The following is a 20,473-nucleotide window of genomic DNA, read 5'->3' on the forward strand; positions in this document are numbered from 1 at the left end:
TCAGTCTAGTCGGTTTTGGTCGAAATTTTACTCAGTTTTATATGTATCTCTACGAAAAAAATACATTAGGGAGTCTTGATTGGTTGGAAAAATTAAAAAACTGAATCCTACCAGCGGGGGGGTCTCCAGGTGCAGCGGCTCCACTAGTCCTCCTTCACGGCTAGGGTTCCTCTTCGACTAATGTGCACCAAAAAATGACGGTGAATACAATAATTAAAAAATTGTGTGAAACGAAAAACGGGAAGGGAGTCATCCGAGAGAGTTTCGGGTTTTGGTCGCGGTGGCTCAACCGAGCTTTGCTTGCGATTTTCGGCTCACCCATCGATTCTTTGGCTCCAATATGGTCACAGGGAGGCTTAGGATGGAATTTCGAGCGAGAGATGAAAGAAAGTACTTGTTTTGATTTCGACTATGGCCCTGATACAACATTGACGACGGTTGGTTTCTTTTTCGACCACTCTTCTTCCCCTTTTTCGGTAAGGACTAGTGTGGTTAGGGTTAGAGTTCCTTAAAACGCGATTCTTAAATACCCTCCTTATGTCGATCTAGACCATACGTGCAGGAATACGTGGTTCTCTCTTGTCTGTTGAATCTTTCCTATTCGAAAAATGAATTTAGATCGTATAATTAGATTGAATCTGACCGTTCGATAGTGCTTGAATGAGAAATGTATCTTTGCTGTCTGTGCGCATGGGACGTGATCTGAACCATTGGATTGTCAAGCACGAGGATCACCCTCGTGGCCTCTTGTGTAGTGTCAATGTCAAAGTGTTTTGTTACGCGGTGTACTCTGATTTGCCATAATTGCTGACTGGATCATCCCACATGGCTGAATTTTTCGATTTTATCATATGCTTTCAAGTTTTCTTTCAAAAACACATTCCTTATTCAGAACTTCACTTATTTTTTTTCAAAATTATTTTTAATTTCTGTCTCTAACTTATTTTTTCTTAAAAATATAATAATATTCAATTAAAAATAAATTTTTTATTATTTATATATTTATTGAATGAAAAAAAATAATTATCTCGAATCAATTTCTAGACCCAAGTATTACTACATTACCTACTAATAAATCTATAACTCATCAATTCCATTTAATTGATTTTGATCTTTTATGGCATTTTTTTTTAAGATTTGTAAGAATACAAAGTCATAAGTTAATAAATTTTATAAACTCTTAAAAATATTAATTATATTTGATTAACTGTATTTAATTTTGAATTATTAATATGAATAATTAAATATATATATATATATTCATAAAAATTTTAGGGAATTTTAAAAGAGAGTTTTAATTAAAATATAGAAAAGAGAAGGGGGATCCTTTTTATGAGTTAAAAAAATATATTTTTAAATATTATACTTAATAATAAAAATGATAATAATAGTTTAATAAATTGCAATATTAACACTGAATTTGAAGATCACCAAACGCGGCCTTATCTTCTCTCTCATGGCATGAACCTTCTGCACACAGCACAGAAGCATTTTATCTTTTATCTTCCACCGGTAACGAAGTCTCTCTCGACTCCTTCATCTTTGGAGACCTGAAATTTTTACACTTCAAGTAGACTATTGGTAGATGTTCGAGGATAAAATGCTCCTTCAAACCGCCATCATCTCTTCTCCAACTTCTCACCAAATATTTCTGGCTCCAACGGGTTGTCAGTCTCTCTCTCTTCTCTCATCTGGCTCTCTCAAGTTCAGGCGCGGGAAGCTCTCTCTTCGGGTAAAAAGCCCTTTTTTGTCAATCGGCACGTTCATTGTCCTATTTTCTGGTTGCTGTATTATAATCTGGCGTATTTTGGCTAGTCGTTAGTGCTTTTCTTAAGTTTTGGTAGAAGTGGAGGAGGATTTAGAGTTGCAGGATTTGTAGTTTCGATCTAAATCTGCTTCTTTGGTTAGAGCTAAATGGAGAATTGTAGCCAGATTTAGTGGAGAAATTATGGGCAGAAGAATTTTTTTCTAAGGTTTGGGGAAACCAAAATGGATGATTCTAACAGGGTTTAGCTGTGTTTGAAAATTGGAAAAAAAAAATTTGTGGGTTGTAGCTCTTATATGAAGTTTCCACTTTTTGCCTTGTGGCAAAGAATTGAATGAGGTGGAGATGGTTCTTTTAGCTAGGATGCAGAAAATGGATCAAGCTGAACTGAACTGGTTTTTTATTTCTCAAATTTCTAACCATAATTTGTTCTTTCAATCCCTGTGTTTTTCCTATTTGAGATGCTCTGGTGGTCCAGTATTCTCCCTTTCTAAAATGCTTTCGTAATGTATGCGACAACCTTCTAGAATTTATGGTGAGATGTTAAGCATCTTCTTGAATTTTTATATGATTATCCTTTTTGATAGAGTGGCTCGAAAAGTTTCTCCTGATTCTGGGCTTCCTGTAATTCAGGCGCTAATTTGTTTTTCTTAAACAATTGTGGATGAAGGCAGATATTTGGAAAGAAATTGGCAATGCGATCATCCACCTCGACAAATTTGGAGAGTAATTTCCTGATTCTTCTTAGTGTAATTTGATTTTAGTTTGCCTTAGTAGTGCAGGGGACAAAATTCATATACGAAAGGGGGATTTAGCAGTTTTCTACTTGTTTCATAAACTAGGTCTTTCATGAACACTGCCCATGTCAATTTATTTATTTTGAAATTGCTCACACTGAAAGATCAGAAAGCTCTGCCTGTCAGTTTGAGATTTTAAAATATGTTGATGGTTGTCATGACCCAGTGGTTTCTGTGTGCAAGGCTAAGCCCCTTCGTCTTGGAATTCAACTCTTAAACCTGCAGTTGTAAAGTGATCTTATTTATGCATTTGTCTGTTAAATATATATACACCCACACATATGCATGCATGAAAGAGAAGTTCCCATTAAAGTTAATAACTAAACAACTGGCCGCTAAAGAATCATATAATCAACAGCCATATTGTCAGTTGTTCAGCCTGATTTTTTTTTTGTGGCTTATTTCCTCTGTTTTAACTGCACAAAAAAAAATATCTGATGTAAAAATTTGTTCTATCATATAAAATTGATAGCAGATAATAGTACTTCCTGTTTCCATATTACTAGTAGACATTTTATTTATGAAAAGAACATGACGGGAGAAAAGATTTTCTGCAAGTACTGATAGTTATCTTAATAGACCGTCATTTCAGCAATACTATGATTGAGTACATGCAACCTTTCTCTTATATCACTTCTACCTCCTTTCTAAGTTTCCTCAACAATTACTTCAATAACTGAAATCATTTCAATAATTATTGTTCCTTACAGAGTCCTCGAGGAATCTTCTACTTGATAATTTACCCCTGAAGAAGCCAATAATCGTGGAATCTGCATTTTTTCTGGGGCAAGCATCATGGATGATTTCTGCACTACCAGCATATGCAAATGAAAATATCAGAATAGATCCTGTTTATGAGATTGGAGAGATATTTGAGTTAGGGATCCAGCTATCTTACCTGCTTTTACTGTTAGGTTTACTTGGTGTAGGAACTTTCTTTGTAATCCGTCAAGTCCTTGTACGTAGAGAACTTGACCTTTCTGCTAAAGAATTGCAGGTAAGGGCTTTTTTCTTCTATTTTGCTCCTTAAATAGGTTTTGCTGCTTCTACTTTTCTTTCATTTTGAGTCCACTAAAGATAATATGAAAAAGGAGACAAGTTAGCATATCTTTCATTTCTTCATCTTTATTTACCTCCTGCAGGGCGGATAATTAGTGCTGCTTGTAATGAATTAATCATCCTGTTGATCCTTTCTCTTTTGCTTCTTAAATTTTAGGAGCAAGTACGGAGTGGTGATGCCAGTGCTACTGAATTATTTGAACTTGGTGCAGTAATGCTGAGGAGAAAATTTTACCCTGCAGCTACTAAATACTTGCTTCAGGCAATTGAGAAGTGGGATGGAGAAGATCAAGACCTTGCGCAGGTACAATAAAATCCTTAGCCTTTTGCATCTCTCTCAAGCAATATGGTTTTCTTGTAGCATACTTTTAGCATGACCTACATGCCTTCCCTTGTGGCGGAAGCATGTTATTGATTGTATGAGAAAAGGGTAAGATTGAAAACAGTTAATACATTAGAAAAGTTTCAATATCTTAGATGTCTTCTGCTTTAGAGAGTGTGTAGGTCAACTTATATTTCAGTTAATGTGAACTTGTAAATTCTCCAGCGACAGTTTAAATTTCATCATGTGTTTAACAATTGACAAAGCTTATAAATTGAACACCTTACAAGCTCAAGCAATAGCATTTCAAAAAGATGTTGAGGTAATAACTTCTATTTTAAAGACCACAAACTTTCTTAAAAGTGTCATTGTTGACCAAGTAAATAAACAAACCTTAATAACTTTAAAAATGTATTTGAGTAGCTGGTCTCTTACCTTTTTGTTTTTGGAAGGATTCTTGTTTCTTCTTGTACGTGTCTTTTTTCCTATTAATGTATATATTTTTTTAATTTTTTCAATTTTTTTTTAGAAAATACAAAACAATTTTAAGAATATTATAGGCTTCATTTTGCATTTTGAATATTTTTTGTCATTTTGAAAAATTAAACAGTTTGTAAATTATATATTTATCTAATAAGTAAATAAATTAGAAGTTATAAATTCTTGTCATATAAATAGTCCAATATTTTTTTTTTCTTCAAAAAGACTTTTATAACCTTATGCAGTGCTAAAGAACTTACAGGTTTTAAGTCGTACGAAACAAAGAATCTCTTTTTATAGCAAGTTTGGCATAAATAAGTTTCTTATTATCTTGTACTTTGACAGGTGTACAATGCACTAGGTGTCACTTATGTTCGTGATGGAAAAATCGATAAAGGAATAAGTCAATTTGAAACTGCTGTAAAGCTGCAGCCGGGTTATGTTACAGCATGGAACAACCTCGGTGATGCATATGAGAAGAAGAAAGATCTGAAATCTGCTTTGAAGGCATTTGAAGAAGTGCTACTCTTTGATCCTAATAACAAGGTGGCGCGGCCTAGGCGAGATGCCCTGAAGGATCAAGTTCAAATGTACAAGGGAGTTCCTGTCAAATCAAAGAAAAGATGACCTGCCTCTTTACCGTTATATTTTTCCTTTTACCATAACCAGAAAAGATGTTTATCTTACATTCCACTGCCTTATTCTATTGTGACCAAAGGCAACCATTGGACCCTTTGAAGTTCAATATGATAAGAGTTGCCGAGTATTTCATTTCTGAATCTCTATTTGGATGCAGTCGCTGTGATGACATTTATCTACTTTGACGACATTGAATACACTATTCCTTTTTAACGCAATCTTATCAACAGAAAGAGAAGAGAATAATACGCAAATGAGGCAATATAAAACAGCACCCAAATTCCTTTTTAACAAGATCAAATAAACATCAGTAAATATCTATAAAGCTTGGCCCCGAAAAAAAGTTATGAAAGTGGTTTTATCCCAAAAAAACAAATGGGCAAGTAGCAACTGAATGATTCTAGCATTACGTTTCGATTGTAAATCTCAAAAAAACTAGCAAAAAGAGTCTCCTCCAAACAATACCAGCTTACTTCTTTGCCCCGACTCTCTCAATTGACACACTTATAAAAATGTTAGCGGAAAAGGGAAGAACTCATCGAGAAAAAAATGATTGTGCGATTTTCAAGCCATATCACAATGTAGGGAAAAAAGAAAAGTGATTGTAGGATTCAACACATGACATACATATCTAGGAAGAGAGCAGAATTTGCTTGTGAGCTTGCAAACAAGTCATTATGTGCAATTCAGGCAAAACCTTTTACTCACAGAGGAATTTTACCTCCTAAAAAATACTGATAAAAATCTCACATTACAAGATTATGAAGTTCTTTGAAGAAAGGACTTACATGTATAAGTACTCATGCTCTCTTTCCATGTTTATGAGTTATGTGCTTGAATACACTACGTTTTTAATATAGATTTAAGAATATATACAGCACAATTCATTTACCAATGCAAATTTGTGTTTAGACCGTTGTTATTGTGATTTTACAAACAAAATTTTGCACTTACATGGAAATAATTGTTCGAAACATATCCTAGGAAGGATCCGGAAACAAACATACCCCTAAAAGCTTTAAAGTTAAAAAGAAAATGCCAAATCATACTCTTCATTGTTAGCTAAGTAACTGGATTCAAACTGCATAATTTATTGATGAATGTTTTCCTAGGAACCAGCTCAGAAATCCCATCTCCAAAACATTTCTCAACAAGGTACATGAGAATCCAGAAGTTAAGTTGCAGTTGCAGACAATTATGACAAAGGACTTGGTGTTAAATAACATGAGGACAAGATGCCCTAAGAAGTACATAAGAATCCAGAAGTTTGGAGTAACTAAACAATATAAGCAAACTTAAAGCAGACAAGAACTCTTACTTTCATCCAAAATGAAGCACCGCAATTATTCAGGTGCCAGAACCATAGCAGATTTATATGGACAAAGCATCTGCTTCTGCTCCTCTGTCCACCAGCAGAGGCGCTTTACATGCTAATTTCCATTAAAGTAAAACATACCACGTCCACATGCCCCAGTTACTGCCCAGTGCTTCCTTCAGTGAAGTAATTTGTTTAGGGTCAAAGCAGCACCTGTTGGTCAAGAACCAGATTTACAAATTTATCATACAGATGTCTCCAAGGATCTTTATTCATATGGCTGTGAGCCCTTGCACTTAGGAGATGATTTATGTGTCACTGAAGGCCCAGTCAGTAATTTACATCAAATGCCAAATACTAGTAGCTTTCACAATAAACAGGCTGCATGTTCATATAGTTTTAACTCTATTTGAATAGAAGGAAACTGCAACAGCAGTTACTTTTAACTTTTTATATTTAGAGTTTCCAAGTAAGGATTGTCTCTAAAGTATTAAAAAAAATGGCACTGCATGCTATTTTTGTCAACTTCAAGTCAACGAGTCTCAGGTGCAGTTTCCTCTTTAATTAAAAAGGGAACAAACTTTTTCTTCTTGTTCTGAAATTAAATCTATCAAGCTTCTAAAGGCATGCTTATTTGGTTTGGTCTATAGAAACTTCTATAGTAAAATACAAAAAACAAACCATCATGTATAGAAACCAATATATATATGTATATATATATGATAATATATTCTCTTAATCCAATTACTTCCCAGAAGAAAAAGAACAAAGAAAGAAATGGATGGCAGATTGTTAAACTTAAACACTTACATTTTCAGAAGTAATTAGCATATTGTAATTACTTATTTTGGAAGAATCAGGTCTTTAATGGCTTATCTTCGGTTTTCAAGTTCTTACTTGATAACTTACGGCTATACTAGAAATTAAACTGTTTAAACAGATGTTAAATCTCAAACATCTGGCAAGCAAGCATAAATTGCAAATTAAATGAGATATGTAGTTAATGGCAGTCCATGAAGTATCTAGCCTTCCCTCCCTAATATGGAAACAATTTCTATTCCTAGTGATGGTAAGCTCTATACAAAAATTAGCTTACACAGGTCTCTTTTATCACTCCATATCATGCATGGGGCAGTAACCACCTAAATCCCAATAAAACTTTTATGAGCTTTATGGAACAACAGAGCCTGCATAATAGTTAACTTGATGCTGAGCCTTACAAGAACAAGGAAGGGGATGCTTGTTTCAAAGTGTTTCGGAAGCAAGTCAAAATCCAATAAGGGTATGGCGACCCTGATCTAACAAACAAGTCAAATTCAATAAGAGTCTGGTGACTCTGATCTAATTCGTCAAATTAAGAAGTTAAAGAAGCATACCTTCTGGAGCTCACCCATTTGAGAAATTAGAAATATTTGGATCACTGCCCTCTTGGATTTCTTTCAATGACCCAAGGAACTTCGATAAAATAATTGAATCATTGCTTGTGTCTCTGTCAGCCAACCAATCATCTCGAATGCAAACATCCACATCCCTGTATAACAACTTTGAGACAGGCTCGTCAAGAATTTTATATAGATGGAAAGATTTGACACTAGAGCGTTTCCAATGCTTAAGGCTCTATGAAGGAAGAACATAGTATCTCATGATACAATTCCATCCATGGGTGCATGTGGAATAGGAAAAGATACAAACACACACACATAGAGTAAAAGAAAGGAAATAGATGACCTATGAAGGAAGAACATAGTATCTCATGATACGAGTAAGTCCATCCGCAGGTGCACGTGGAATAGAAAAAGATACAATCACACATACAGAGTAAAAGAAAGGAAATAGATGACCTTCTCAAAGCAAGAACCTCATAATTCCTTCGCAGATGACCAGCATGCTTCGTAAGTGCCTCTTGTACATATTGTCTGCCCACAGTTCTCACAGCAGCAGCATTTAGTAAATTTTCCAGTGAACCATGCTTCTTTAAAAGTTTTATTGCAGTTTTCCAACCAAATCCAGGAACAAAATGTCGGATTCCAGGAACACCATCAACCTCGTCACCCATGAGGCATCCTAAAATTTATAATTCCATTTAGCATAATCAAAAAAAGCAAAAAATAGATGGCTAATTTTCAAGCTTTAAAATGGGGGTAAAACAAAATTAAACTACATCAAGAGCACTAAATTCTAATCAGCTGTTGACCTAGAATCTCTCTCTTCTTTTCTGGGGCAAATCCCTACTCAGATATAGGCAGCACTTTGAAGGAGAAATATTTAAGCAAGTGTTCTTCCACCTTTAACTTTTGCATTATCACAATTGAGATTAGCTGGTAGTGTAGCAACAAACAAAATCATGCTCTAACAAGATAGCTGTTCCTGGAATGGTTACTTTGGCAGCCACCCATGAATTTGTTCATGTGGACTATATTTAAGTTATCCACTCCCAGACTGTGTAGGAAACCTTGATTTATTAAAAAGATGACACAAGAAGTACCAATGTTATGCAGTATAAATTATCACAAACAACCAAACCTTTGTTCAATACTTACTAAGGCTCAAATCAGAGTGTGGATTGCAATTATATTGAGCAATGTAGTGATTGCAGGTGTAAAAGGACCATCTTCCTAACTCTGGCAATGGCATAACCATTTGAACATCTTCAGAAATTAATTGCTTAAAGTCTTTGTCAGGAGATGCGATAACAACCCGGTATCCTCTTTGTACAACTTGTTCCACAAGTGTGGCCACAACATCATCTGCTTCATGACCTTCAATTTGCACGACCTGCGTAAAATTTTTATTTGCAGAACAAGGAAACTAACGTAATTTAAGCCATCTGAAAAAATCATAAATCAAAGAAACTTCCAATCCTCTCCTCTCTTTCCCTTATTCCTTTTCCAAATAAGTTTGGGTTCATCACTTTCTTTATTTATGGTAGTAAGACTCATCAAAATCAGTTTGGTGCTAATTATTTAAAACTACTTCGATTCAAATAAAACTGAATAGCTGCAGATTTTCCCACAGGATTGACACTCGTGAGAATTTCTAGGAATAACAAGAGCCAGGATAGGAGTATTCTGCTATTATCCAAGTTTTTGATATTGTTATAGGCCACAAGTGTGAAATTTTCAAACACCTGGGATAGAATTGCAGCAAAGCATCTCTTTCTGCTATCTTTTTTTCCTACCTAAGATGTGAAGAAATCACTTCTAAAGTCAGAATTTCTTACAATCAATCAATCTCATTCAACAACCCCCAAGCCACTGATGGCACCAGAATCTGGTTTCCAACCTAATTTAGCTATGGTGGCCATGAAAAGTCTTCAAAAGAGGATTCCTTCAGAAGTTTTAGAGAATAAGACAGTTGATAAATGCTGAAAATATGAAGTTAGCCACTAATCAATAGGGAAATCTAAGTGTCTAACCTATATGTTTATGCATGTCTTATTGAGTGAAACTTTTGGAGCCAGAAAAAAAAAGAAAATAGAGGAAAGAGGAACTAATTAGGGAGCAGGAGATTAACAATAACAAAGACTATGAGAAGTTTCACCCACTGGCACATTGCAGTTGTTAAGAACATTGATGATAACTTGGTGTAACCTCCTACCACCCCTTGGGGATCTTCCTGAAGCTGCAGACCGCCCTAAGAATTTCTTTCTATGTGCTTTATACGAAGGCAGCAACATTCTACGATGGTCATTACCCCTTTCCCCATCAAGAACCTGCAAAACTATTAGCAAATTTTGAGCTAGGACTTCTTTAATATGCCGTAAGATGGATAAAAACATCCTCAGAGCACATCATACAACCACCAAGAAAATAAGATAGTCAATGAAAATAGACACCTCTGAATATTTTTCGTAAGCAAAATCTTCTTCAATCATATAAATAATCTTCTTGATCCTTGAATCTTAAAATTGTTGCAAACAATCCAGGGCCGGCTTTAGCAATCAATATGGAATCTTAAATGCTGAAGATACAAATCACATTACCAGACATAAGCTTCTCTATACATTCATTCTCCTGGCCCATAGAATTCAACAGAAATTTTTCTGACAAAATGTTTTCAGGCCTACTGGATATTCTTTGTTCTATCTTACAAAAAAAGAGCAACAACTGAAAGACATAAGATTGAATTTAGTTTGAATTTTAATTTTATGGAATATAAATAAAAATAAAATATAGATGATATAAAATTTTTAAATGATAATAATATTTTAGTTTCAATTTATTCCCATATTCAATTCAAGTTAGGTATTTTTGTGATTTTCCTTTAGTGATGGAGATTTGAAGAAAAGTTGGTTTTTTTTTTTTTTTTGTCAAAAGAAATAAGGTCAGTTCCATTATGTGTTGTATATATAAGTTGTAACTAATTTTACATAATAAGATAATTAAGATCGAAAAATTAAATGGGAATAAAATAGATTTGAACTAACGCAATGAAAGAGTTTCGTGTGACCACGAGCACCAGAGAGCAAGCAACAAGATCATAGTTGTCCACTAGCAGAGAAAGGACAATCTGCTAGGGCTGGTTGCTTTTACTAACAGTAACCAAGGGTGCTGTCACTTTTTGCTTTACACACAAAGAGAGCCCCTGAACTTGAATAAATTCATTCATAAAATATTGTCTTGCTCAAATGTGTTATGATATCAAAGCAATAAGCTCCAACTAAGTAATGCGGTCCATATCTTCTCTCTTCTTCTGCTGTCATGTCCAGTTCCAGTATGTTTCCTTCCTTTGATCATGTTGGAAGAAATCTCCAAATCAAACATCTATCTCCTCTACTAATGCCACAGCTCAACTCCCTGTCAAACTAACCTCTCAGAATTTCTCATCTTCATGAGTCAAGTTTGATGCACTTCTCACTGGCTATGACCTCTCGGGGTTGTCGATGACTCCACTTCCATTCCTCTTAAACCTGCAACAGGAAGACAAAACCATACCAAATCCTGCCCATGCTCTCTGGGTGCACTAGGACAGACTGATCACCCATGCTATCACAAGTAATGAATTCATAGCTTTCAAGTTGCAGCTTCGCAGCTCTGCTTCTGAACAGGAAGCCGCATCCTTCTGTTCATGGAGCTAAGAAGTTTGGCCGCCAACAGTCTCACTCCGATCATTCCCAGATAACTCAAGGTGCTACCTCTAGATCAATCTGCCATATTTGTGAGAAATGTGGGCACACTTCTAGACCATGCTATAAAAGTAAAAAGTACCTTCAATTCCAATTTCTGACCCTGCAGCTAATATGCAAACTCGGAGCTTGCATCAAAGAAGTCTTGGTTGATGGATTCTGGTGTCAACACCAATACCACTAGTCTGAAGAACCTGCCCAGTCATTAGGACTATGATAGCCCCAACAAGGTCATTGTCAATGGCAAAGCTGAGTACAGATCTGTTGCCTCATCTGTGCTTAGTCTGCTATGGGTTCAAAATTTGTGCAAACTCTCTCAGCTTGCCATAATCTACCATGACAAGCTTAGAGTGAATTACATTTTTGCAAATCTGGTTCTACAGTACCCTATTAAACACATCTCCACTGACTTCGTACTCAACTACTCAGCTCTGACTAAAGACTCCATCTTGCAAGGACATGATAGAAATAAAGGTTTATTTATTTCTTTGCTTAAATTCATGTAGCTTATAAGCATATCTTCATCTGATACTATATATCTGAATTATGCTTATCCTCTTGTAGCAGTAGACACTTCTATCTAAAGACCGGTATACTGTAAATGGAATCATCCAGAGAAATATCCGGTTGGCCAAACTGTATTTACAAAAAAAAAAAAAAACGTAACAAATAAATGGTGGTTTTAGTAGGAAAGAGACAATCCCGACTCTACCTGTATTGTCTTACCACAGTCATGATCAACTAGGATAGCACAATAAACACACTTTGAGAATAACCTGAGATTTTGGAAGCCATGAAAGATGAAGAATTACAGTCTCACCGTACGGTGTTAACAACTGAGACACCAAACGAGTTCATATTACTACAGGCAGCTAACAAAGCATAAACAGAGAACAGCAGAAAAGCAATTCAGTTCATCCAGCGAATTAATTGATTATTTGCTTTAATAAAACGCGCATACATGAACATATAAAGGGGAGAGTAGGAAAGAGCTTACACCAATAACAGGTTCGTGAAGGCTGACTTGCGAGAATAAAAGAGACACCCATTGACCAAAAGAGCCCAAACTGGGTGTACTTCCTGTGTAACAAAGTGGATTGACATCCAGAAAGAATACCCTTTTCTTGCTCTTGCTCTTGCTCTTGCTCTTGCTTTTGCTTTTCTCTTCGCCGTCCTTATGGCAATCGCATCTTGGAGAGAATTGCCTACCAACTGTTTGATTAAAAGACGCACAGAAAGACGATGACCAAGAAGACCATTTTTCTAGTTTCAGCGAATATATTTTCTTCGTTTTTTGATTCAAGAAAAAACGTGGTTTGGTAAGAGGCTTGGACTGAAAATGGTTAGGCATCGAAACTGCCATTATCATCTCCAAAATAGTCTGGCTGCCTGCGGATGCTACTTGCTTAGTGACACTTTAGATTGCTTGTAATAAAACAAGAACAAGAAATGCCATAGGCCAAAAGCCTTAAACAAGATGAAGGGGGTATTTGGTCCAGCTGCTGTTTTGTTGTAGCTTTCGGTATAGGATATGGTTTATTTCTGTAGCCATATATATATGTACTAAAATAAAATGAATACTGGATCATATAGTTATTTTTACCAATAGAAATTTAACCACTAATTGAAATGTATAATAAAAATGAAACCTTTTTAAATAAATAAAAAGTAATTAGGGAAAACAATATAATAAAAATGAAACCTTTTTAAATGAATACAAAAGTAATAAGGAACAAACACGTCGAGACCATCACAAGCACCGGTAAGGTAGTTGAAACCTCCGCCCATTTCGATGTTCTCGAGGGAACCCAACGTCACATAATACCCTTAACAGTCCCTTTTCTCTTCTTCCTCCTTCCTCCATTCTCCATTTCCTTCTCCTTCAACCCCTCTCTCTCTCTCTCTCTCACCCAGACTCGTAAGAGGTTGACTGCTTGTTGGCAGCCATGTCTCACCTTCTCCAAACTTCATTTCTGCCCTCCTCTCCCTCTTTACGGAGGAACCCTAACGCCTCCGTGCCGCAATTCCACATTCCAGGTCACCGGGGCAGGACGTCAGCCTGTCCAATTCGGGCCAAGATCCGGGAGATCTTTATGCCGGCGCTTAGCTCCACCATGACAGAGGGTAAGATCGTCTCCTGGATCAAGTCGGAGGGCGACAAACTCTCGAAGGGCGAGAGTGTGGTGGTTGTCGAGTCCGACAAGGCTGACATGGACGTTGAGACCTTCCACGACGGGTTTCTTGCCGCCATCATGGTGGAGGAAGGTGGCGTTGCCCCCGTCGGATCCGCCATTGCACTCTTGGCCGAGACTGAAGATGAGATCGCCCTCGCGAGATCGAAGGCCAACACTAACAATTCCACTTCCACAGCTTCTGCACCCGATCCTGCTGTTGTCACTGTCTCTTCTGCTACAACAACTGTTACTAAAGAGGAGAAATTTGTCGGACCCAAAACTCCAGTGGCAGTGGCGGCATCCGCTGTGCACCCTGCATCCGAAGGAGGGAAGAGGATAGTGGCGTCACCATACGCAAAGAAGCTGGCTAAGGAGTTGAAAATGGAGCTTGCGGGTATAGTTGGGAGTGGGCCCATGGGAAGGATTGTGGCTAAGGATGTTGAGGCGGCCGCTGCTGCGGCAGCTGAAGTGGTGCCGGCGGCGGCGCTGAACACAGCAACTACGGCGGCTGCACCGGGAATTGAATTGGGGACAGTTGTGCCCTTCACCACAATGCAGGCGGCTGTGAGCAGAAATATGGTAGAGAGTTTGGCTGTCCCGACTTTTAGAATTGGGTGCACTATTACAACGGATGCGCTCGATGCCCTATACAAAAAGGTAACTTGGATTTTGAATGATGGATTAACGAAGATGAGGTATTTCGAGTTTGAAAGCTTCTGTCTTTTATTGCCTTCTTGCATGAAATATCAGCGAAGCTTGCTCCTTGCAGGAGAGGCATCATTATGCTCCAAGACTGAGAATATTAATCTAGAGTTTTTTAATTGAGAGTTCAAATTTACATACTGTTCATAGTACCACTGACGTCTTGTGAAGAATGATTAAAGTAGAATTTATTTTATTTGTTTTAGATCAAGTCCAAGGGGGTAACAATGACGGCATTACTCGCAAAGGCAACGGCGCTTGCACTAGTTAAACATCATGTTGTAAACTCTTCCTGCAGAGATGGTAACAGTTTTACATATAACAGTAGCATCAACATCGCGGTTGCTGTGGCAATGGATGGTGGACTAATTACACCAGTGCTTCAGGATGCTGATAAGGTTATTTTTGTTGCATTTTCTGCTTCTCTAAGCCTATTTTTACTTATATCTAGTATTCATAAGCTAAGGGACTTTCTTGTGTTCCTTGTAGGTTGATATATATTCATTGTCAAGAAAATGGAAAGAGTTAGTTGACAAGGCCAGAGCAAAGCAGCTGCAACCTCATGAGTACAATACAGGTAATAATTGCATGATCTATGGCTTTATGCTTTTTTTGTAACTTTTCTTGTAGATCAGTTGGTATGGAGAAGCTGCTGGTTTCCCCAGTTTCATTGCATTTAAAATGAGGTAGAAGGTTATTCTCTTTAACTTTTTACAGATTGTGTTGATGGTTGTTGGTGAACACATGAAATAAAAAACTGGTGATTAAAAAGGCTTGCAAAGAATGTAAGCTCTTAACAGCAGCAGCTAATATTAATGATTGGACAGTAAGTCTGGATGCACTTAACATTTAAGGAAAGAGTTAAGTGTAAGTGAAGTCACACCTGTAGAAATGCTTCAGAAGAATAGTGTTTGTCAGATCAACAGCATTTCATTAGATAATTGGTCATTTTGGGCTGATTTTTACCCTAATACTCGGTACTCTCTGACATAGGTAGAATTTAGCTTGCATTAGACTGTAAAATAAGCAGTGGATATATATATAGGTTGTGACAGAGAGAGAAGTATTGTATTGCTCCTCTTGCACATGAAATTGCATCCCTATGAACTTTAGCTGTAATCTTTATCAACTATAATTGATGGGTAAATGTAAAGTTTGTGCTGCACAACTTTAAATTTTATGTTCAAATTGAAATCATATCTTCTAAATTGGAATTAATACTAGTATAGCGTTTCAATTTTTATAGCAATTGTTGAAATTTTCATTTTACCTTGCAAAAGTATGTTTGCCGCTTGCATAGAATCTCTTTATACTTTTGCACTGACTGAAAGTATTCGGATGTGTGTTTAACTCTTGTACTTGGGAAGTGAGAGTAAAATCTTTCTTCTTACTTTGGTTTTTTAACCTGTTTTCTTTCACTAATAGTGTCTCATGTAACTATATAATTTACTTATTAATCCCAAAGATGACGAATGAAGATATTCTTTCAATTTAAATTAACTTCTTTTTCTAGAATAAAAGGAATAAGGAAAGGTTTATGTCTTATAGAGAAATTGAGAATAATATTGACATGCTTTTTCATAACTAATATAGCCTGGCAGTAGCTAACAGACCGCCTAAAAAAGAATATTAATTAAATTATTTGATTCATATCCTGACACAAGAAGTTTGGGGAAATTATGAGAAGGCAATCTAGTAAAATATATCAATACTGAGATCTGACAAAACAAGGTAATTGCCTTACGTAGTTACTGAATTACTGAGTGATTGATATGTAAATACTATAAATGGTCCTACACTGAAGAAACCACTATCCCCTCTAGATGGATGCAGATTCTCTCTGAGAAAGTAGTTTTGTATGAGTGAAGGTTCCTGGCAAGAGCAAAACTGCCTTTTTTCCCCCTTCTATATTAGGAGTCATTACTATTTCTTGATCACTCACTATTCAATAATAAGTCAATATTTGATTTATCAAATATGTCATCTCTGCTTCTTAAATTTATTTTGATCCTTTGCCAGGAACATTCACTCTTTCTAACCTTGGGATGTTTGGTGTGGACCGATTTGATGCCATTTTGCCACCTGGAACCGTAAGATATTTAACTCCAAACTATATGATCCTTTTGTGCGCCTGAGCTATTTTGGGTTACTGGAGAAATTACAACTTGTCAGGAATTCATTGATGCAGGGAGCAATTATGGCTGTTGGAGCATCTCAGCCTACTGTAGTTGCTAGCAAGGATGGCCGGATTGGCATGAAGAACCAGATGCAGGTAAAATATGAGTTTTTGTTTCTTTTTTACAACCATGCGCAGAATACAAATTATTTAACATCTGTCAACTTGCAACATCTCTAGGTAAACGTTACAGCAGATCATCGTGTCATCTATGGCGCTGATCTTGCTCAGTTCTTGCAAACCTTGGCGAAGATTATTGAGGACCCCAAAGATCTCACATTCTAATCTTTACATCCTTATAACCAATTGAGATCTTTTTGCTTGTACCGTGGCCAAAGCTTACTTCTTTATCCAACCAGTCCTTAGTGGAGCAGACTTGTGAGGAAAATCAATGGAGCTGTTTGCTACCCATTCAAAATTCTAGAGAAAAACAGAATCAGAATTTTGGGCAGCAGTATTTATTTGAGTTATGATTTCTTCTAGTGATCTGCCTGTTTTTTTGTTGTCTTTTTTGTTCTTTTTTTCTTTTATTTAACAGGATAATAGAAGCTGACTGTAAACTTTTGTGTTATCAATCAAATTTTGGTTCAAGTGTTGTTTTATTAATAAGATTTCCTGTCAGTGATATACTTCATAAGTTTGAATACAATCCCAGAATACTTTGTTCTTGTGATCTCTTTTTTCTACTTACAAGCATAAAGCAGATGCTTCTATAAGTGTATGTTTCTGAAGGAGCCTGACAGAAGGTAGGGTAATAGTAAAGAAAATCTAAAATAACAACCATAACCGAGATTCCTACATGTATACACATTTCGTAGTATCATTTATTAACTACGGTTAGATGAAGTTGGCTTCAGCCGTTACCATTCGTTCTATATATATGGCAAGAAAAAACTTCCTTATATATTACTGGAGTGGGATAAAAGAAACCGTCAGAATACAGGAGATCATCTTATGCTTGAAATGCTTTTGTACCATGTTTCTACAGTGAGGAGAGGTTTAATACCACTTTGGGCAGCATCAGCAGCACACTTTTGATCTTTGGCCTGGCATCCCGGGAGACATTAACACAAGCAAGAGCCATCTTCAGAACTTCCAGCATCTGGCTTCTGACAGCAACTAATGTTCCACTGATGTTGAAATCAAGAATGTGATCCCACTTAGCTTGTTGTCCTGCTGAGTTACTTAATACCCATTTTGCCAACTTAGTTCCCTCACTGACTGCAGGCTTTCCAGTCAGCAATTCCAACATAACTAGGCCAAAACTATACACATTCCCAGCCATGGTTACCCTCATGGTGTAAGCATATTCTGCATGAACCGAGAAATATTCAAAAGGTTTAGATTCATAATGAGTACTAAATTTGACTTGTTTCCCAAAGAAATACTAAACTTGGATTTTGAAGAAAAATACATATGAATCTATACTCATGAACAAACGGCTGAATTAACTCCAGAAAACTGAAAGAGATGACCAAGTGAATGTTGAACTGAGAAATTTCAACAACTTGCAGCTCCTTCAGGGATTTAAGCATTCCGCTTGAAAGATCAAGAAAGAGAATGGAAGTAGAGGTGCATCCATGCAGAAAAGCAAGCTCAGAGACTCCAACTCCTTAACTGTAGCAACTAGACCAGTTCATAGCATTTCTCTTGCTATGATGGAGGACATCGAAGAGGGTATGCTTTGGAGCAAATTCATAAAATAGGAAGGCACTATCAACAGACAAAACATAGGCCCAAGGGGTCATGACAGTAGAATTTCTTACCCTTCCCAAGATTTCAAGCTCCTGTTAAAATTTATCCCGGCTGCCCAGTTGGCATATCTTGTCCCTCCAGTTAAGCTCTTTGACAAAGTAACTTGTTCCTGAAGGCATGATAGCTTCATAATAGGTAGAAAACCTAGTTTTCAGGAAAATATTTTGTTTATCAGAAACAATTTCCATGGCTTTATGGGAGTCAATACTTGTATTGTGGAACCCACTTACAGTCAGATTGATTTCCTTGAACGACCTGGGAAAGAGGAACAACTTCAGTTGACTGTACTCATCATTAATCCTGTAAAAGCATCTGGCAATTGGTAGAGTAATGAGTGTGACAATCTCCACGACAACAACAGTGGCCACAAGTGAAATGACAATTGCCATGGCAACTGACTTACTCTTCTTTGTTGATGCTGGAGTGTGATGTCAAGGGTGAATTCTGAAGCGCAGGCTTTCCACTCAAATGGAGCAAGACATGTCCACCAAACTTTTGCGAGAACACCAGAGAGCCTATTGCTAGAAATAACAGCTGCTTAAGTGACACAAGTTAAGTCAGAATATTAGGAACTGGGCCAGAGAATTGGTTGTTTGAGAGATACAAAACATCCAATCTAGTAAGTTGAGAAAGTGAATGGGTCATTTGAAACAGTTGCTGCTGATATTCAAAGCAATCTGCAAAGTCCTTGGCGTTGTTGGAAACATCCCGCTTTGCTCATTTTGTCCAGGCTGCAGCTCTAGCAGACTCAATTGCCAAACAGCTTCGGGTATTTGACTACAAGATTGTTGCTTTGCAAAATCAAATTGGTAAGCTTAACCAAGTTTGATATGGAACCAGATATTGAACGCACCAACTGAATTTCAACAGGAACTTCCCCACTCGGATTGTTAAAATGAAATTTCATCACTTAAAGTTTCTCCAGTTTCTGATATTTCACTAAGATCAATCAGAACCAATTGCTGATATGTCAAAGACTTATTCAGGATGCTACCAATAAATGAATTTGTGGATTGCTCAAGTTTCTCCAAGACCTTGGATTTTCCTAGGTGGATAGGAATGAAACAGATAAATTATTGAAAATAAGAACTGAACTTTTGAGTCGAACTAATTCATCAAACTAAAGAAATGTTCCCGCTCATTCTATTCAAAGAAAAATCCAAGGAATCTAAACCCAACAAACCCATGAAAAGTTGGCAAAGAAACCAACCGGTTCCCACTAAAATTCAACAACCTCAACCCATCAATCTTTCCACAACCAGCCATGAACCCATGCGGGATGGAGCTCAAGAAGTTGTTAGAGAGATCGATAGACTGCAGAGTATCAATCTGGCAAGGAAAAGGTCAAAAAAATCAGAGCTACAGAGACCAAACTCAGAACCGTTGCTGGGAGTAACAAGTCATGCCTTTCCACCAAACTGGGGCTCTATTTACTGGACGCATCCCAAGCTGGTGTTTTTAGAAGGTTGAAGATGGTGATCATTATTCTTGTCTGGTTCGGAGATAGTTGATAAAACACGGAATTATTAGTATTTTGTCTCAAAATTGAGGGTATATTTAAGTAATTGCCTGCATATTTTTAATTTTGTGAATTTATGCTTATTAAGTACAACAAAACATAGTTTTTCTTTTTTTTTTTCCTGAAAATAAGAAGCAAACAAGATAATTAATTTTGGACAAAATAAGAACCTAGTTAATGTTTAATTTGATAGACTTTAAGGTCAAAATTTAAGTGATCAAAGGGTATCATCAGTACTTTACTTAATTAAAATAATGTTCTAAAATATTTTTATTTCTACAAAACAATAATATTTTCCTTCTAATATTCTAATTAGCTGAGTGCCGGTAAAAATAATTTCTCCCTAAAATTGTTTTCAACTTTAAATATTTATGGTTCAATTAACATAAAATAATATTTAACTATTATATTATATGATAAATTTTTTAATAATTTAATTAACATTTAAATATGAAAATTTACCAACTAAATTCGGTGAGTTCGCCCACTTGATGCGAAACGCGTTTTATCTGTTCCTCCTTCTCGCTCGAGCTGTCTGTACTTTAAGATTTTTGTATGTAGGGGCCTAATCGTCATTTCAGTCCTCCAGATTTTTGTACCAGTAAAATTTTATAGTGACAAAAATCCACAATTACAAAATACATT

At 36.5% G+C, this 20,473-nt stretch overlaps 3 protein-coding genes across 16 annotated transcripts; 2 read left to right on the forward strand and 1 right to left on the reverse strand.

The window, feature by feature from the left end:
* Positions 1-1,422: 1,422 nt before the first annotated feature.
* Positions 1,423-5,194, forward strand: LOC110813256 (Tetratricopeptide repeat (TPR)-like superfamily protein). Of its 4 annotated transcripts, none has more exons than XM_088221088.1 (5): positions 1,423-1,732; positions 2,440-2,491; positions 3,273-3,559; positions 3,779-3,925; positions 4,769-5,194. In XM_088221088.1, the coding sequence occupies exons 1-5, from the start codon at positions 1,586-1,588 to the stop codon at positions 5,048-5,050; spliced, it is 915 nt and encodes a 304-aa protein (XP_088077214.1). In that variant the 5' UTR covers positions 1,423-1,585; the 3' UTR covers positions 5,051-5,194. The 4 variants fall into 4 exon arrangements, with proteins under 4 accessions (XP_088077214.1, XP_088077221.1, XP_088077217.1 ...); XM_088221091.1 differs by having other exon boundaries at positions 1,594-1,732; positions 2,399-2,491; XM_088221089.1 differs by having other exon boundaries at positions 1,599-1,732; positions 2,436-2,491.
* A 939-nt stretch (positions 5,195-6,133) lies between these two features.
* LOC110813326 (5'-3' exonuclease family protein) lies at positions 6,134-19,835 on the reverse strand. 10 transcript variants are annotated; one of them, XM_088221049.1, is made up of 9 exons: positions 18,713-19,835; positions 18,540-18,621; positions 17,948-18,453; positions 17,561-17,865; positions 9,922-10,089; positions 8,918-9,185; positions 8,219-8,441; positions 7,754-7,908; positions 6,134-6,590 (listed from the first exon to the last, which is right to left on the reverse strand). In XM_088221049.1, the coding sequence occupies exons 3-8, from the start codon at positions 18,087-18,089 to the stop codon at positions 7,764-7,766; spliced, it is 1,251 nt and encodes a 416-aa protein (XP_088077175.1). In that variant the 5' UTR covers positions 18,090-18,453; positions 18,540-18,621; positions 18,713-19,835; the 3' UTR covers positions 6,134-6,590; positions 7,754-7,763. The 10 variants fall into 10 exon arrangements, with proteins under 10 accessions (XP_088077175.1, XP_088077206.1, XP_088077209.1 ...); XM_088221080.1 differs by having other exon boundaries at positions 17,983-18,453; positions 18,540-19,833; XM_088221083.1 differs by having other exon boundaries at positions 18,321-18,453; positions 18,540-19,832.
* On the forward strand, positions 13,211-17,222 carry EMB3003 (2-oxoacid dehydrogenases acyltransferase family protein). 2 transcript variants are annotated; one of them, XM_022040406.2, is made up of 6 exons: positions 13,213-14,333; positions 14,585-14,776; positions 14,868-14,955; positions 16,398-16,468; positions 16,567-16,650; positions 16,735-17,222. In XM_022040406.2, the coding sequence occupies exons 1-6, from the start codon at positions 13,449-13,451 to the stop codon at positions 16,837-16,839; spliced, it is 1,425 nt and encodes a 474-aa protein (XP_021896098.2). In that variant the 5' UTR covers positions 13,213-13,448; the 3' UTR covers positions 16,840-17,222. The 2 variants fall into 2 exon arrangements, 1 of the variants encoding a protein (XP_021896098.2); XR_002539462.2 differs by lacking the exon at positions 16,735-17,222 and having other exon boundaries at positions 13,211-14,333; positions 14,868-15,064; positions 16,567-16,633.
* Positions 19,836-20,473: the final 638 nt, after the last annotated feature.

The sequence above is a fragment of the Carica papaya genome, chromosome 1, assembly GCF_054855325.1.
Source record: "Carica papaya isolate Zhongbai chromosome 1, ASM5485532v1, whole genome shotgun sequence".
In the NCBI taxonomy this organism is placed as follows: domain Eukaryota; kingdom Viridiplantae; phylum Streptophyta; class Magnoliopsida; order Brassicales; family Caricaceae; genus Carica; species Carica papaya.

Coding starts and splice junctions, on each gene's coding strand:
- LOC110813256 (XM_088221088.1), top strand. CDS start 1,586: ATGTTCGAGGATAAAATGCTCCTTCAAACCGCCATCATCTCTTCTCCA. Junction 2,492..3,272: donor CACCTCGACAAATTTGGAGA/GTAATTTCCTGA, acceptor TGTTCCTTACAG/AGTCCTCGAGGAATCTTCTA. Junction 3,926..4,768: donor AAGATCAAGACCTTGCGCAG/GTACAATAAAAT, acceptor GTACTTTGACAG/GTGTACAATGCACTAGGTGT.
- EMB3003 (XM_022040406.2), top strand. CDS start 13,449: ATGTCTCACCTTCTCCAAACTTCATTTCTGCCCTCCTCTCCCTCTTTA. Junction 14,334..14,584: donor TCGATGCCCTATACAAAAAG/GTAACTTGGATT, acceptor TATTTGTTTTAG/ATCAAGTCCAAGGGGGTAAC. Junction 14,956..16,397: donor ACCTCATGAGTACAATACAG/GTAATAATTGCA, acceptor ATCCTTTGCCAG/GAACATTCACTCTTTCTAAC.
- LOC110813326 (XM_088221049.1), bottom strand. CDS start 18,089: ATGCTTAAATCCCTGAAGGAGCTGCAAGTTGTTGAAATTTCTCAGTTC. Junction 17,866..17,947: donor TATTTTTCTTCAAAATCCAA/GTTTAGTATTTC, acceptor CGGTTCATGCAG/AATATGCTTACACCATGAGG. Junction 8,442..8,917: donor ACACTCTGATTTGAGCCTTA/GTAAGTATTGAA, acceptor TATAAATTTTAG/GATGCCTCATGGGTGACGAG.